At 38.4% G+C, this 19,062-nt stretch overlaps 1 pseudogene and 1 gene segment (V, D, J or C); both read right to left on the bottom strand.

The window, feature by feature from the left end:
• Positions 1-16,138: 16,138 nt before the first annotated feature.
• Positions 16,139-17,222, bottom strand: LOC102842315 (annotated as a pseudogene).
• A 642-nt stretch (positions 17,223-17,864) lies between these two features.
• On the bottom strand, positions 17,865-18,315 carry LOC102841935. The segment is given in 2 exon segments: positions 17,865-18,184; positions 18,270-18,315. Coding segments are annotated over 2 exon segments (366 nt in total).
• Positions 18,316-19,062: the final 747 nt, after the last annotated feature.

Here is a 19,062-nt window from a genome sequence, read left to right as displayed (position 1 = left end):
GGGGAAAAAACCTAATGAGCAATTCACTATGAAAGCACTTTACAAAAAATATCCTGACAGACACATTCCAATACAAAACCAGCAAAGATATAGTAGTAGGTACTCTTGACTTTTGGGATCTGTGAGTCATCATGCGCATGGATTTTGCAGGACTTTCTGCTTTCATAACGATTTTTTGTTGTTAATTGCTATCAAATCAGTTCCAACTCATAGTAACCTTGTATAATGTTTGCGAGGAGTGGCTGATTGATTTGATCAACTGACCTTGCTCTTCAAACTGACCTTGCAGTCCAGTCCATTAGCAGCCTCAGAGGCAATGTATATGTTGGCTATGAATAGAAACCAACTCAACAGCACACAACCACAACCACCACCAAAGAAAAGGAAATTATACTATCATTTTGTATAGTGATTAGAGGTTGAAATAATATTTTGTATACATCCAAAAAAGAAATAGATAGATATTGATGTAGATATGTTGTTGTTCTGAAGTGCTGTTGAGTCAGTTCCAAAGCATAGCGACCCTGTATAGGGTTTTCTAGGAGGAGCTGGTGAGCTTAAACTGCAGACCTTGCAGTTCAAATGGATTTTGAATCTGGTGCATTAACCTACAGCGCCACACCAGGACTTCAATGTGTATATATATAGCTGTTGTTGTTAAGTATTGTAGAGTCCATTCTTACTCATTGTGACTCTTGCAGGCTTTCCAAGGAGCAGCTGGTGTATTTAAACCTCTTACCTTGTCTTTAACAGTCCAAGGCTTATCATTCAGTGCCACATCTAGACTTTCTACATGGTGTCTCTTTTTTTTCTGTCCTGATCACTGAATGCTGAATGTGAATTGCTGAAAACCCTGGGACTCAGATGGCTCTCCCAGATGGGCAAGTAAAGGAACAATGCACAAGTCTTCATCATTATGTCCTCCCATAACATTGCAAACTTTAGAGTTCGATGGACATGGTTTCCAGTAAAAAGTTGGTAGATTTGAACCTCTTGCTTTGGGGTTAGCAGTCCAAAGCTTATCCTGCTGCGCTCCATCCAGACTCTATCCATGGTGTCTCCTTTGTTTTCTGTCCTATCACTGAATGCAAAATGGTAACTACTGAAAATCCTGGTACAAGGGTTCCTCTCCCATAAATGTAAGTAGAAGAAAAATACACAAGTCCTCATCATCACAATAAAGTGCCCCTTTCTATGCCCCCCCCCCGTTATATTGTAAACTCTAGAGTTGGAGGGAATTAATGATAGCATTTAGGAAAATGTCATATCTTATGAAAATTTGTTGTGCTAAACTCTTATTACCCATAAACATATTTAGTCTTTAGACATGTACACAAATTATAAAATATAAGTGTCATCATCACATATTTTCATTTCAACAAATGTAAAACTACAAAATGAAATTGAATTTACATGAAGCTCTTCTATCTTTTTGTCTGTCTGGATTCATCCATTCATCAAGGCTAGAAGATGATATAATTTAGGAGAATAAAATAACTGAGGACCTGGTTATTCCTCATGATATAGTGTTTCCACCCTTGGACTATTGAGTCACATTCAGAGTCTCATTGCAGTTAATTCATGCATTTAGTTGTAATATGAGAGAGAACAGAAGGAGTAGATATTCTTTCTTGTGTATGACCTGAACAAATGAAATTATGTTACAGCTGATAGCATGATTGTACATCATCCATTTTATAATGTGTGTTAAATATTAAGTAATGTAGGGGAAAAGAGAAGCTTTTTATTGTGAATTGGGTATATGTAGTTCTGGTGTGGCACTGTGGGTTAACGTGCCAGACTTCAAAGCCATTTGAACTGCAAGGTCAGCAGTTCAAAAGACTTTGAAGTCACCAGTTGCTCCTTGGAGACCCTATCCAGGTTTGCTATGGGTTTGAACTGACTCAATGACACTTAAAAACAACAACATGTATTTAATATGTGTGTGTGTGTGTGTGTGAAGGAAGATTTTATATATATACTTCAGACAATGTTCTGCTTATATTCATAAGCTTTTCAGTGGTTAACCATTCAGAAATGGTCTGTCTCTCCTGTGTCCTAACATATTTTCCTCTGCAAGGTTTACTGACTCTTATCCATCATCAGTAATCCTACTAGTATTTCAAATACAGGAGGCATAGCTTCAAGCATCCCAGCAATAATGAAGCCACCACAATAAACTGGCAGATTTATGTTGGGTGCTACATACTAGGCATAAAAATAATAAGAATCTGCATATAGTATGTGGGAGAGTCATGAATTATCTAAACTGTACCTGTAGAATTTATTTGAATCAATTTATAAAACAAATACATTATTTTTTCAACACAATCTCTTGGTTTTTCAATATATCTTGTCCATCTGTCATCAAGCTTTTGTATTCACTTATTATAAATGTTTTAGGCTGAGCATAGAGTCACAAATGCACTGTTTTCTTCATTTCATCATCAGAGGTGAATCTTTGTCCTTGAAAGATTTCCTCAGGGAACCAAACAGGTGCATGTCAGATGGAGTTTCCTTTGTAATTTTGTGACCCTTGTTTAATGGTGATTGGCATTGTGACTATAAATTTTCTGATTAGTTCATCTGATTTTAATAATCCAGAACAATTGATTGTGAGTCACCTTCTTGAAGATTCTCAAGCACATTATGTTTTGTTTTTTTAAGTTTTTATTGTGAATTGAGTGATATATTACATGGGAAAACATCAGCTTTACATTCATCTTATCGTATTTCAATTCATTGCAAGGATTACAATCCCCTCTATGCATCTTCATTCAACAGCATTTGCTTCCTTTCCCTCTTTTTATTGGGGGGTGGGGTGGAGCAATGTACATGGAAGTACTCAGGAATATATAACTATTCAAACAACCAAAAGGTACACCCTGCAAGCTTGGCTCCCAGTTGTCAGCACACAGCCCCTCTCCCTCCCAGAGTCCAGAGTCTCCAGTCACTCTATTTCTCTAGGTAATCATCTCTGCCCCAATCTCTTGTGTCGCTGCATCTCAGGATAGTGTTCCCAACTCCACTTTTCGCCCTTGATGGTCCCAGGATCCTCTGCTCCTGTTTTGCAAGATCAACCACTCCCTTCATTTTCTTACCAAACATCTACTTTTACATTGGCAACACTCACAGTCAGTCCAGATAGCAATCATTCACTATTGAATGACAAGAGTCTTATCCCCTTATCCTTTCACCAGCCCTGTACAGACATTTGGAAACCACTCAGTGGAGATAATACCTTCCTCTGCACTCTCTGGAACTAGGTTTCCTTTTGGAAGCTTGTAAGCCTTGCATTTGTACACCCCCCCACCACTTTTGGGGTAGCCAATGTCAAAGTTGCCCATCTCTGTCAATCCTGTGTAGCGAGGGGGTGGGAATGATCTTCACTGTAAAGATCTGTTTCATCTTTTGAGCTACTACATCCATAAGTATATGTCAAATTCACCAAATTTTAGCATACTACTCTTTTTTTTCCTCTTATTTCGTTCTCTAGTCAAATTCTGATCATCCAGCCATTGAAGCAAGTGGGTACTATCTGCAAGTATGGGTGTTCTTGAGCATCTCTCCTCACGTCATATCAATGGGGTATCTCACTCTCTGCTCTAGTCCTCTGTGGCCATGTACTTGCCCCTGGGTCCAGGAGTCCCCAGGTCTTGTCCTATGCTGGCTAACCAGGTCTCAACTCAGGTTGAGAGGAGTCTTTTGAATGTGATCAGACTTAGCTTACAACTTCATATATGGTTTCCCCCCAACTTCCCCTTATCGGTAGACCAACATGGTCACCAGAAAGACCACATGCCTGCTCATGTATTCCTTGAGTCTCAGTCTCAGTCTTGGAAGGGGGTTTTCCCTGAGGAGACCTGACCACTCGCCTTGATGGCTCTCCAGCAAACCGTTTGCTTGCTCAATCAGACTGCCATTATTGTTTTTTATTTTTCCTGCTGGTCTTTCTTTCAAGAAACATCTTCTGTTCTTCTAGCAACTCCATGCTAGTCTGTCTGTCCTTTAAAGTGGCAATTAACAACCTCAGAAGATTCTAGATGGGAATCAGAATTCCACCTATGGTCTTATGCAATGTAAACTCTCCAAAGGAAGCCTCCTTCACTGGGCACATTGTAGCCACATTTTAGTTATCCCAATCAGTTATAGGCTGAAGACTGACTTACAAGCTTTTTACACTGATGTTTCTGGCTATTCCTTTCTCTCCCTCTCAAGTGTCTATTTTACAATATTGGCAAAGGAAACCAAGATTTAAAAGACAGCCAAGCATCTGAACATTATTTCTCCACGTTTATCCATTCAAACTATGTCTCAATCCTTGTTTCCCAGAGCCCTGTTGTTCCAACGTTGAACATACATCACTATTTACCTCTGTCCCACCTAACCCATGCAAACCTGCCTAGATGTTCTCCCAACTACCTTGTTCTTCCATTTCCCCCCACCTTCCTGTGTATTGTCCCCCCCACCACCACACCTGCATGCAAACTACCTTGTGTCTTTTGCTACCCTGTGCTCCACCTTCCTCACCCTCCCCTTGCCCCACCCCTACATCTTGATAACCAAGAAAGATAATTTTTTCCCCCATTGTAGTGTGGACACATACTAACATACTGATATGGCTATAGGGGATAAGCACTGAACTGTAGGTCAGCATGAATATGAAAGTAGGTAATTCAAACTAACCAACTGCTTCTCAAAAACGCTACATATAAGTCAGAACCTACCCAAAGACATTTAGCAATAATGTCCTAGGATATCAATCTTTAAGCATTATTTTAAGTTTTAAGAACATCCAGTTGGCTTTGATTAACAATTCATAAATTTCACATTCCAAATATTAACTAAGTTTACAGCAAATGCTGCTGTTCTCAAATGGTTAATTATTCTGAGGAGTGCATGCCTTTATAGAACTTGTTAGTTTTTAGCTAACATTTGAGCCATTGGGGGAAGTTCAGTTCTATGTTTGAAGTATGACTGAGGGTTTTAGTCTCAGGGGTTTAACCAATCTCTATCCAACCAGTTTTGTTATTGCTGTTGTTAAGTGCCTTTGAGTTGGTTCCTACTCAAAACGACCCTGTATAAGATTTTGAGGAGCAGGTGGTGAGTTTGAAATGCTGACTTTGTGGGTCAAACTAATCTTGAGGTTGAGTGGTTATCCGAATCTGCCACACCAAGGCTCCAAATATTCTGGTCTTTTTTTCTTTTTAATTCTGTTCCATATTTTCCCACTTTCTATTGAGAACCTCTAATATGAAAAGTTGGTTTGAACTGCAAGGTCAGTTGTTCAAGCTACTTCTCCAAAAACCTATATGGGATGCTATGGGCCAGAACAAACTCAAAGGTACTTAGCAACAACAACAACATAACCCCGTTCAGAGTTCAAGCTGTTCAGTTTGGATGGATTTAGTTGATGTTGATTTTTGTCATTGATCCAATGAATAGAAACAGGTATTACCTCTTGTCCAGTGGTTAGAATAGTAGAGGATATGGTTGTGGCTGAGCTGTATGGACACAGTTTATCTCTCCTGTCTGCTTAGTCAGCAAGAGAAAGCAAACATACATTAAAGAAGGAAACAAAGACACCACTAAACAACAATGAAAAAATAGTTAAGAATAGAGGAAAAAGAAAGTCAGCAACAGCTTTCTATCCACTAATAAGCAGTATGCCTCTGCACCACCTACTGTTCTCTTGCCTTCACAGCATCCTAAGTGATTTGGAGATGTGCACGCTGTTCCATATGAGCCAGTCTATTGCCTTTTCTCTCTTTTTTTCCCCTCCACCTTTTCTCTGTAAAACTACTTTTTTTAGAGTGGACTTTTCAATCACTGGTCAAGGAAAACTGCAGATTTAGAGCAGGACCTGTCCAGCAGAATTAATGTTGGTAGTTCCTCTCTTCTTTAATGGTAACCACGTACATGTGGGTTTACCTGATGTTGTACTTAAGTGTGGGTCATATTTACCTCTGTTGACTATGGGAGTGCAGAAAAGAAGAAAAAATGCACACATTTATCTCCATGAGCCACAGGTATGTTTCTGCAATGCCAATATGTTTTCTTGTCTCTGAAGCCATCACAAATCTCAGGATGACTATGGCACATCTTGTCATTTGCCACAAGTTATAAGTGACTCCTTTTTTTGTGTCATGTATGCTCAGGTCTCTCTACCAATAAGCTTTGAATCCACTTTATTTATTTATTTATTTTTATTGTGAATTGACTAGAAATTTACAGGGTAGATCATCAGTTTTACATTCAACAAATCACACACCTTGTTTCATTACATTGATTATAATCCCCTACATGTACCATCAGTTAACTGTATTTCTGTTTATTCACTTTAGCTAAACACACACACACACACACACACACACAAAGCCACCCTTAGGCATATATAATAATTTACACCTCCAAAAGGCACATTCTGCAAGTCTGCCTCCTGGCCATCAGTTCTTAACCCCTCTCTTCCCATCAATCTAGAGTCCTTAGCCACTCCCCCTTTCCATGACCCCATCTCTGCCTCCATCTCTGGTGTTGCTGTTTCTCTGGGTAAGATACCACATTCTGCTTGTGCTCTTCTCTCTTGATGGTCTTAGGGTCCTCTGTTTCTGGACTGTAAGATTAACCACTCCACTGTTTTTGTTACAAAGCTTCTACCTTTATAATTGTGACAGTTGCAATTAATCATGATAACAATTATTCAGTATTGAATCATATGAATCTTATCTCCATCTCTTTTCACCAGACCCATCTAGACAACATAAAAACTATTCAGTGGAGACTCTTTTTTTCCCCAAATACTCTTAAACTAAACTCCATCTAGAAACTTTTTAAGCCTGTCAATTTATGATTATATTTCCCCCTCATTTTAGGTATCCAGTGTCTAAGTTGCCTGTAACTAACTACCATGTGTACAGAGGGGATAGCATTGATACTTGATTTGAAGACTCCTTCACTCTCTGTTGGTATTTATGGGTACTACCTCCATGAGTCCACCACTCATTTGTCAGTTTGTCATATTGTGGTGGCTTGTGATTTGCTGTGATTCTGAAAGCTATGCCACCGGTATTTTAAATACCAGCAGGGTCACCCATGGTGTACAGGTTTCAGATGAGCTTCCAGATGAAGACAGACTAGGAAGAAGGAATAATGAACTACTTCCAAATATTTAGTCACTGAAAATCTTAGGAATTGCAGAGAAACACTGTAAGATATAGTGCCAGAAAAAGAGCCCCTCAAGTTGAAAGGAACTCAAAATGTGACTGAGGAAGAGCTGCCTTCTCAAAGAACAGTTGACCACCATGACATGAATGGAGAAAAGCCCATGGGAGAAAAGCCCATGGGACCTTCATTTTCTGATGGGCAGAAATCAAAATGAAGACAAACAGCTGTAAACATCCATTGAAAATCAGAACATGGAATGTAGGAAGTATGAATCTGGGAAAATTTGAGGTTGTAAAAAATGAAATGGAATGCATAAACATCAATATCTTAGGCATTAATGAGCGGAAATGGAATGGTATTGACAATTTTGAATCTGAAAAACACATGGTTTACCATGCCGGGAATGATTAATTGAAGAGGAATGGTGTTTCACTCATTGTCAAAAAGAACATATCCAGATCAGTCATGAGGTACAATGTCATCTGTAATAGGATAATATCCATGGGCCTACCCTACAGGGAATCCCACTTAATTCCACTAATATTCAAATTTGTGTACCAACCACTAAAGCAAGTGAGTACAATATAGAAGAATTCTACCAACTTTTTCAATCTGAAATTGATCAAACATGCAATCAATATTTATTGATCATTACTGGTGATTGGAATGCAAAGGTGAGGAGCAAAGAGGAAGGATCAGTAGTTGGAAAACATGGCCTTGGTGATAGAAATGATAATGGAGATCATACAATATAATTATGCAAAATCAATGATTTGCTCATTTGAAATACCTTCTTCAGACAGCATGAGACAACTATACACATGGACCTCATCATATGGAATACACAGATATCAAAATGACTACATCTGAGGAAAGAGATGATGGAAAAGCTCCATATCATTAGTGAAAACAAGGGCAGACTGTGGAACAGACCATCAATTCCTCATATGCAAATTCAGACTGAAGCTGAAGAAAATGAAAACAAGTCCATGAGAGCCAAAATATGACCTTGAATATATCCCACCTGAATTTAGAGACCATCTGAAGAACAGATTTAACACATTAAACACTAAAGACTGAAGACCAGAAGAGTTGTGGGATGACATCAAGAACATAATACATGAAGAAAGCAAAAAGACATTAAGAAGAAAAGAAAGAAGGAAAAGGTCAAAATGGATGTCAGAAGAGACACTGAAACTTACTCTCCAGCATAGAGATGCTAAAGCAAATGGAAGAAATGAGAAGGTCCAAGAGCTGAACCAAAAATTTCAAAGGTCATCTTGAGAAGATGAAACCAAATATTACAACAAAATGTGCAAATATCTGGAGTCAGAAACCCAAAAATGAAGAACACACTCAGCATTTCTCAAGCTGGAAGAACTGAAGAAAAAATTCAAGCCTCAACTTTATTATTGAAGGATTCTCTAGGCAAACTTTTTAATGTGCAGAAAGCATTAAGAGAAGATGGAAGGAATACACAGAACCACTGCACTAAAGGAAATGGTTAATTTTCAACCGTTTCAAGAGGTAGCATATGATCAAGAGCCAATGATACTGAAGGAGGAAGTCCAAGATGCATTAAATGAATTGGCAAAGAAAAAGACAATAGGAATTGATGGAATAAACATTGAAAATTTTCAAGAAAGTGAGGTGATATAGGAGGCACTCACTCATCTCTGCCAATAAATTTGGAAGATGACTATCTGGCTGACTGATTGGAAGAAATCTGCATTTGTGCCCATTCCAAAGAGAGGTGACCAAACAGAATGAGGAAATAATTGGACAATCTCTTTCATATCCCATGAGAGCAAAATTTTACTAAAGATTATATAGAAACAGCTGCAAGCATGCATTGACAGAGAACTTCCAAATGTTCAAGCTGGATTCAGAAGAGGTCATGGAATGAGGAATATCATTGCTAATGTCCTATGGATCTTGACAGAAAGCAGAGAATATCAGATAGATGTATTGCTGTTCTTTATTGACTACACAATAGCTTTCAATCGTGTGGAACATGACAAGCTATGGACAACATTGCAAAATATTAGTATTTTGGAACACTTAATTGTGTGCATGAAAAATCTGTACATGGACAAAGAGGCAGTTGTTCTAATAGAACATGGGAACACTGAATTGTTTGAAATTAAAAAAAGGTGTGCAACAAGGTTGTATTATTTCACCATACTTATTCAACCTTTATGCTGAGCAAATGATCCAAGAAGCTGGGTTTATATGAAGAAAAAGTGGCATCAGGACTGGAGGAAGACTGATTAACAACTTGTAATATGCAGATGATACAATCTTTCTTGCTGAAAGTGAAGAAGACTTATAATATTTATTGATGAAGATCAGAGAGCACAGCTTTCGGTATGGATTACATTTCAATGGAAAGAAAACAAAAATCCTCACCACCGGACCAATAAACAACATTCTTATCAGTGGAGAAAAGTTTGAAGATGTCAAGGACTTCATTCTTCTTGGATCAACTATCAACACTCATGTAAGCAGCAGTCAAGAAATCAAACAACGTATTGCATTGGGCAAATCTGCTGCTCAAGGCCTTTTGAAAGCATTAAAGAGGAACGATGTCACCTTGAAGACTAAGGTGCACCTGACCCAAGCCATGATATTTTCAACAACCTCATATAATTGTGAAAGCTGGATAGTAAATAAGGAACACTGTATAAGAATTGATGCATTTGAGTTATGGTGTTGAAGAAGAATATTGAAAGTGCCATGGGCTGCCGAAAGAACCAACAGATCCGTGTTGGAAGAAAAGCAACCAGAGTGTTCCTTGGAGGCCAAGATGGCCAAACTTCATCTCTCATACTTTGGACAAATTGTCAGAAGGGAACAGTCACTGGAGAAGCATATCATATTTGGTAAGGTGGAGGGTCAGAGGAAAAGAGGAAGGCCCCCAACGAGATGGATTGGCCAAGTGGCAGCATTGCTGGCCTCAAGCGTGCTAACAATAGTGAGCTTGCCCCAGGATCAGACAGTTTCTCGTTCTGCTATGCATAGGGTGGCTGTGAGTAGGTACCGACTCGACGGCACTTAACAATAAACAACAACAACAACAACAACAATCCCCATGAGTATATGTTAGATTCGTTAAATTGTAGCAATTTCCTCTTGTAACCTTTATCAAATTTTTTTTTTTTTTTTTTAAAGCTTCCTCTAATTGAGTTCTGATTAGCAAGCTAGGTCAAATGGGTACTGTCTGCCAGTTTGGGTGTTCTTGTGCATCTACCCCTCATATCAGCTGGATGCCTCACTCTCATCTCTAACCCTCTGTGACTATGTCCTTGTCCATGGGCTCAATTGTCCCCAGGGCTCACCCCACTTTGGAGCAACCAGATCATCCTCTTCTCTCTCTCATCTCGAGGTCAATGGGAGTCAATGGACTGTGGTTGAACTCAGCCCATTTCTTCATTGCTGCCTTTCCCCCTCTTCCACTCACAAGTAGACCAATATTGTCACCAGCGAGATTACATGCTTCTTCATGTTTTCCCTCTGAATTTCAGTCTTAGAAGGGAGTTTGTCCAGAAGGAACTTGATTGCTTTCAGTGATGTCTTCCTGGTGAACAGTTTGCTTATTGTTATAGTAGCCAATTATGCTGACTTTTTTTTTTTCCTGATGATCTTTCTTTGAAGATGTATCTTCTGTTGCTCTAGCAGTTCTAGGTTCATCTACTTGTCCTTTCTAGTAGGAATATCCCAAGTCAGAAGGTTCTGGATAGGACTCAGGATTCCACCTTAGATCCTATACTCTGCAAAGGCTTTGCAAGAGGCCTATTTCACTGGGCAAGTTCTAGAACCGCTTTATGTATTGGTTATAGGCTGAAGATAGACTTACAAGTTTTCTGTAATCTTTATTCCCAACATTCCTTTCTATACCACCCAAGTGTCTATTTTACAATAGCAGGCAAGGGAAACAAATATTCATAAGACAGTCAAGCATTTTAGTATACTTTCCCCTCTTCAAACTATTCATATTAACCTTATTCTCCCCTTTTTCCCATTCCAACCATGTCTCAATCTCTGTATCCCAGAGCCCTGTTGTTCCAAGGTTGTGCATACATCATTATTTACCTCTCTTAGCCCATTCAAACTTGCGTAATTGTTCTCCCATCTGCTTTGTACTTCCATTACCCTCTCCCTTCTTGTATATTGCCCCCCTCCCTGCACCCAAACTATCCTGTGTTTAATCCCTACCCTGTGCTCCACCTTCCCCTCCCTCCCCTCACCCATCCCCAGCATTCCAGCAATCAACAGAGAAGCCTCCCTGACCCCCCTTTAGTATGGGTTCGTTTTCTTAATATTTTACAGTAGTGGTCCTATGCAGTATTTCTCTTTATGTGACTGACTATTTTCACTCAACATAATGCCCTCAGGATTCATCCATGTTATAAGGTGGCTTGCAGCTTCCTTGTTGTTCTTCAAGGTAGCATAGTATTCCATTGTATGTATGTATCACAGTTTGTTTACCCATTCTTCAGTTGATGGGCACTTTGACTGCCTCCATCTTTTTGCTATTGTAATTAGTGCTGTTATGAACATTGGTGTGCATATATCTTCTCATGTTGTGGCTCATTTTTCTTGTGGGTAAATACCAAGTAAGGGAATTGTTGGATCATAAGCTATTTCTATTTTCAACCTTAGGAAATGCCATATGGCTTTCCAGAGAGGTTGGAACATTTTGCAGTCCCACCAGCAATGCAGGAGTGTCCCAGTCTGGCCACATCCCCGCAAGCATTTACTGTCTTCTACATTTTTGATTTTTACTGTTATTGTTGGTGTGAGATGATATCTCATTGTTATTTTGATTTGCGTCTCTCTAATGGCTAGTGATCGTGAATATTTCTTCATACATTTGTTGGCTGCCCGGATGTCTTCCTTGGTGAAGTGTCTGTTCATGTCCTGTGCCCACTTTTTAATTGGGTTACTTGTTTTTTCTTGTAGAGGTGTTGTAATTTCCTGTATATTTTAGATATGAGTCCCTTGTCTGATGTTTCATTGCAAAAGATTTTTTTCCCATTCTGTGAGTTCCTTTTTTACTCTTCTTGTGAAGTCTTTTGATGCACCTAAGTTTTTCATTTTTAGTATGTCCCACTCTTCTATTTTGTCTATTTTTGTTTGTGTGGTTTTCAAAATGTTTTGTAGTCTGTGTATTCCCTGAATTAGTGCCCTCACATTTGTCCCAATTTTTTCATTGATGGTCTTCATAATTCTGGGATTCACATTTAGGTCCTTAATCCATGTTAAGTTGGTTTTTGTATGAGGTTTGAGATGAAGGTCTTCTTTCTACCTTTTGCATATTATTTTCCAGTTCTGCCAGCACCATCTGTTGAAGAGACTATCACCTCCAAATGAGAAATATTTAGGTGTTTTGTCGAAAATCAGTTGTCTGTATGTAGATGCATTAATTTCTGGATTCTCAACTCTGTTCCATTGATCTATGTATCTTTCATTGTACCAGTATGAAGCTTTTCTGACCACTGTAGCCGTGTAGTAAATTTTGAAGTCAGGAAATGAGAGGCCTTCAAACTTATTCTTCTTCTTAAGCAGTGCTTTGCTTATCCTAGGTCTCTTTCTTTTCTGTATAAAGTTTGTAATTGTTTTTTCCATCTCTTTGAAGAATGTCGTTGGAATTTGGATTGGGATTGCATTATATGTGTAAATTGCTTTGGGCAGTATTGACATTTTCACAATGTTACGTCTTCCCCACTCCTGTTCACTTTTTATTGCAATTAGCTTGGTATATTTTTTTCCATCCTTTGACTTTTAATCTGTTTTTGTCTCTGCATGTGAGATATGTCTCTAATAGACAACATATTGAAGGATATTGTTTTCTTATCCATTCTGCCACCCTCTGTCTCTTTACTTACAGGTGCATTTATTCCAATTACATTCAGTGTAATTATTGATAGGTATTGATTAATTGCTGCCATTATGTTTATTTGTTTTTGTGGTGTTGCTGCTTGTTTGTTCTGTGTGTCTTCCTTTGTTGAGTTCATGCTTTTTGTGTTCTTTCTTGTAAGTTTCATCGTAGTGTTAATGTTTCCAATTCTTCTTGGATTTTCATTCTCTTGGTATGTGTTAAGGGTTAATTTTCTTTGAGGTTTCCTTATAGTCCATTAACTCTTCTTTGCATTTAGTGCAGTCTATTTAATTCTGTAATCGACCTAAACTTCTCACTACCTGGATCTCTATTCCTACGTGTTTACCTTCTTTTACATTGCACTTGTTCTGATCATAGACTGACCTCCCAGATTCTCTGAGTTTGTACTTCTAGTTTTGTTCTGTTCTCAACTCTTCCTTCTGCTGACTTAATTCAGGGAGTTGCTGCCACTTATGTCAATCTCTGGTTGTTGTCTGTTCTTGTTGGGTCTCAGTCCACAGAACTCCCTTTAGGTTATTTTGTAGTGCAGGATTTGCTTTGGCAAAATCCCTTAGCTTCTGTTTATCTTGGAATGTTTTGATTACACCATCATATTTGATTGATAACTTTTCTGGATAAAGGATTCTTGGCTGGCATGTTTTGTCTTTCAGGGTTTTATATATATATCCCCATTGCCTTCTTGCTTGCATTGTTTCTGCTGAGAAATCTGAGCTTAATCTGACTTGTTTGCCTTTGTATGTTGACACTTCTGTTTTCCCTGGCTGCTTTCAGAAGTGTCTCTTTATCTTTGATTTTGGAGAGCTTGACTAAGATATGTCTTGGTGATTTTGTTTTGGGTTCTATCCTTCTTGGATTCATTGAACTTCTTGTATGTTTATCTTTTCACTTTTCAGGATGTTAGAGAAATTTTCTTCCAGCATTTCTTCAATTATTTCCTCTGTGGAATTATGTGATTCTTCTTGTTCTAGAATGCTGATAATTTTTAAGTTATTCCTCTTCATGTTGTCCTACATGAGTCTTAGACCTTTCTCAGAATTTTTATCCTTTTTTGTATTTGTTCTTCTATTTTAGTGGTATTGAGAGATTTGTCTTCCAGCTCACTGGTTCTGCCTTCCATCTCATCTATTCTACTCCCCTGCCCTTTCAGAGTGTTCTCTATTTCTAATATTTTGTTACTGATCGTTTGGACCTCTATCTGAAGGTTTTGAATAGTTTCCAATGCTGTATCTCTCTTATTTGATTGTTCCTATAGCACTTTCCTAACTTCTTCCTTATTTTATAATCATTTTTCTGAATTCTTTCTTAGGCATTTTCGAAGACTGCCCTCCTTCCAGAATCTAATCTAGGTCTACCTCTAGGTCATTTGTCTCACGCATTTTTATCTTGTTTCTGAACATGTGCTGATGTGGTCATCTGCTTTTGCATTTTGGACATGTTTAGTGTTTACCTGTGGCCTTAATACTTAATTGAGTGTTTTGATTTTTTTTATGCTTTCTGATTGATCAGGAGATGTGCTTCCCTTTTCACTCTTCTTATTTCTTAACTCAGAGTAACTTTCACAAGTATTGTCTATTTCCCTGGTATATGGCAGTTGGTATTGGTTCTTGCCTGGGTTTTGGTGTTTTATAGAGTGTGATTTTAGCTTGACTATATGGCAGCAGTTTCTGTCTCTTCTTGGTTAATATAGGGAAAGAGACCCCAAAAGGTAGAAGGTGGAACATAAAACAGCAAAACAGCACCAGAAAAACAAACAAACAAACAAAAACTGTAGTCTATAACCTCAGAAAAGGGAGAGGAGGGAGAGAAGGAAAAAAAAAAAAAAATCTGTAGCCTAATATGAGTATGACTTTAATGTCCTTTCTTCAGCTTCTTGCCTTCAAAGCTGCCTGAGAGATTTCAAGTTGCCACTGTTGGTTGTTTTGCTGTACCTCAGGATTTAATTTAACTTTCAGCCTGTTTTGTTATTAAACTCTCTTTCCTTCTCTACACCCCTTTTCTGGCTTTTCCCTTATTAGAAAAACAAAACAAAACAAATAAAACATTTCAGGGCCAGCTTTTGGGCTAAGAGCATCTGTGTGCATGTGTGGTAGAAGAATTGTTGCGTGTCCGCTTGCTCAGGCCCCCCACTCTAGTCATAAGAATGGAGGTGCACAAACATTGGGGGTGCTGATGAATAGATACCAAATAAAGGAAAATCAGAAGAAAACAAAACCAAAAAAGTGAATTGTCCACCTATGCTCTGAGGTTCCTGCTGCATTTTTCCATATTGTGTCTGCTCCCCTGCTTGGTCTTGCCATTTGGTCTCGCCAAAGTCATTGACTGTGAGTCGCCAAGACCAGCAGATTCCAAAGTACCCAATTTCTTACTTCTGCTTCAAGTTCCACTAGCTATTCACATTCAAAGTTTTTTAAATATTCGTACCTATATGGTTCTAAGTTTTGGAGTTGTGCTCTGGATCTGCTTGGCCTGGTATTCTGTGGTATTTCTGAAGGCAAACTTCACTCCACCTCCACCCTAGCCACCATCAAGCTCCATCTACCTCCAATGCACTTTAGTCATCAAACTGATATCTTTGTTTTTTAAGACTTTAACAAGATCTTTGCAGCATCTTTGTCTAATGAATAAGTCACTTGATTTCTTGACTGTTAGTTCCATGAGTGGTGATTATGGATCTTTGCAAAACGAAGTATTTGATAGTTTCATCTTTTCTTCTTTTATCATGATGTTATTTGTTGTGAATTGTGAAAAAAAAGTGTGAACTTTTTTTTCTTTACTTTAGGGTGTAATCCATACTGAATATTGTAGAATTTGACCTTCAGCAGTAAAGTTTGTAACTCTCCTTTAATTTCATCTGCATACCACATATTGTTCATGTGTCTTTCTCTAATCCCAATGCCACATTCTTCTTCATATAATCAAATTTCTCAGCATGCAAATTAAATAATTATGGTAAAAGAGTACAACCATGAAACACACTTTTCTGATTTTAACCATTCAGTATCTGTTTGTTATACAGATGGCTCAAGTAAGGGTAACCCCAGATGATGGGTAGCAGTAGCTTTGGACAGAGCATCAAATGAGCAGAGTTAACAAGCAGTGTGGATGTTGATTACAGTGGAAAATGGTGACATGCTGCCTCCTTTCCTCTTCCATTTGTGCCAGAGAGCTCTTTGTAAGCTGTCTTTATTCTTGTTGTTATCAACTACATTATAAGTCACAGCTGCCAGTTTTCTGCCAGTATAGTTCTCACCAGGTACATTATTAGTGATATCTTTCAAGTTCTGCATATGTGTCTTTATCAACATATTTCTTAGAATTTAAGATCACAATATTCACTGTTTTCAACTTAGCAATACCCCATGGACAATGCCCTCCTCTGACTCTTTTGCCACTAATGTCAATGACAGTATTACTACCTACTACAGCAAGAGATAAATGGTCCTTTATCTTGTTAACAAAATTTGTTTTCTTTTTCAGCATGTTTCTGGAAAATCATATATTTTCATTATATTCTTGAATTTCATTATCTGTATTTTAAACTGTTGGCACTCTTCTGGTGTGTTTGAGTCTGCTTTGGCAATAAAAGGGATGATACTCACTTTTTCATGTAAACACTTCATAAATTCAATATGCAGTAGTTTAAGCCCAAAACATGAGGGAACAATGAAGTATAAACAACACTGCACTTTCTTGTCCGGCATCTGACATCTGTTCACTAGAGATTCTGGATTTAGGTAATCCTCAATCTTATTATCAATGTAATCAATAATAGGTTTCCAGCAATTACTATTATCTACTTCATCTCCAAATCCTGGGGTATCAACTATCATGACTAGTAACTGAACTCCACCTTCTTTGATTAAACTTTGGATTGCTGCACCAATACAAACTTTTTATTCTAGGGGGAGATAGATCCTGGATACTCTGGAGAATACAAATAGGTGAGGAATATAGAGTTGATTAATGTTAAATTTCCCCATCCAGATCCATCTGCTACCATAACTGTGAATTAAAAACCTCTTTTCCCTGATTATGTGTTTACTTGATTGAGGAGATTCGTAAATCCCACATAGATTTCAAGATTATTCCATTGAGCCATAGTGCTGCTTTTGATGCTCAATTCCTCAGCATAAGTGGATCTCTCGCTTACTGACATTTCTTTTCGCCTTGGCTACCAGCCCCAGCACAACTCATCCCACAAATATTCCAAAGCCTCCTACCAGATTCTGTGTCTTGGTCACCCAGCATCATTGCACCACTTAGGCATGCAACAGAAAGCAGATTTGCCATGGTATTTTTAATAGCCTCATAAGTATGTTAAAATTGACCCTGAATGAAGAAGCCCAAATATTACTTGATTCATTTGAAATATAATTGTAGAAGAGTATGATCTTCCAGAAGAACAATAAAATCTGCCTTGAAGAAATACATCTAGAATGCTCTTAGGAATCACATGACAAGTCTATGTCTTTCATACTTCAGCCATGTTATGAGGAGGGAAAATTCCATGAAGAAAGACATCATGCTTGGTAAAGTGGATGGTCAGACTCCCACCAAGATGGATTGACACAGAGGCAGCAACAATAGTCTCAAATGTAGGAATTGTGAGGATGTTTCAGGCCCAGGCTGTGCTTTGTTTTGTTGTTTACAATGTTGCTATGAGTTAGAATGACTCAATGGCACCCAACAGCAACAACAATAACAAAATAAGCATGCCTGCAGAGTAATTGTCTCTATCATCTCTAAAGTCAGTGCAGTTGCCTTCTCATTCAGGTTTTCTGACACACTCAGGATGTGGTTAGCACACTGTGTCTCTCGCACAGTAATACATGGCTGTATCCTCAGAGCTCAGACTTCTTAGATCCATGTAGGCTGTGCTTGTGGACTTTTCACTGGTGATGGTGACTCTGCCCTGGAACTTCTGTGCGTAGTTTGTATTACCACTGCCTGGATAAATCCATCCGATCCACTCAAGGCCATGTCCAGGAATCTGACGCACCCAACTCATATAGTAGCTAGTGAAAGTGTATCCAGAAGTCTTGCAAGAGATCTTCACTGATGACCCAGGCTTCTTCAGTTCAGCTCCAGATTGTACCAGCTGGACCTGGGATTGGCCACCTACTGAGAGTAAATTGGGGTGAATAAAATTCATTGTGAATACCCAAAACCCCTTCCCCATCCCTGGGATTGGGAACTATTTTACCTGTAGTTGCTGCAACCAACAAGATGACTCTCAAAGTCCAGTCCATGGTTAGACAGCTGTTATCCTAGATCATCTAATGGAGAGTGGTATGATTGTTGGATGGGCTCTAGGAACACAGATATATCCTTATCTGATGTAGTAAACTTCAGATTATTTACATATTCATGAGGCAGAATATTTAAGACTTAGGCCTGTCACCCATTTGAGGAACATATTTATTTTTTGATGATTTCCAAGACACACAGCCAAACAAGCAAGGAATGCTAACGATGCAAATCATGTTGTTTTGATTAATCAAGTCCAGATTGGGAACTTGGATCTTCTACCACATCCTGAAACTCTGGGTGTGTGACACCACTCACACTGAAGAATACAGTGAAGCAGAATAACCATGCTTCTCTTTGTGTCATTTCTTATTCTGTCTGAAGACAGGATTAAATAAGATTTACAGGTAGGAAATCAAGTTTTGACTTTGGATATGATACTACTTCATTTCAGTTGGGTTGTTAGAGTGAAAGTATGTTTTTGTTGTCCTACCTGTCATCAAGTCAGCTCCAACTCACAATTACTCTAGGTTCAAGAGATCAAAACACTATTGGGTCCTGTGCAAAACTCACATCCTTATGCTTGAGCCACTGTGTCAATTCATCTTATTGAGATTTACATATGGCCTGCAGAAAAAAGACTTATACTAAATCATTTATTATAATCCCACATTTTATTAAAAGAGTTTTCAGAATAGTTGTGTGTAGAAATAATGGACCCTTGAATATGGAGAAAGGTAATAGATTCT

Source organism: Chrysochloris asiatica, unplaced genomic scaffold, assembly GCF_000296735.1.
Source record: "Chrysochloris asiatica unplaced genomic scaffold, ChrAsi1.0 scaffold00260, whole genome shotgun sequence".
NCBI lineage: Eukaryota > Metazoa > Chordata > Mammalia > Afrosoricida > Chrysochloridae > Chrysochloris > Chrysochloris asiatica.
Note: the sequence above shows the minus strand (reverse complement) of the source record. Positions and strands in the feature narration are given on the sequence as shown.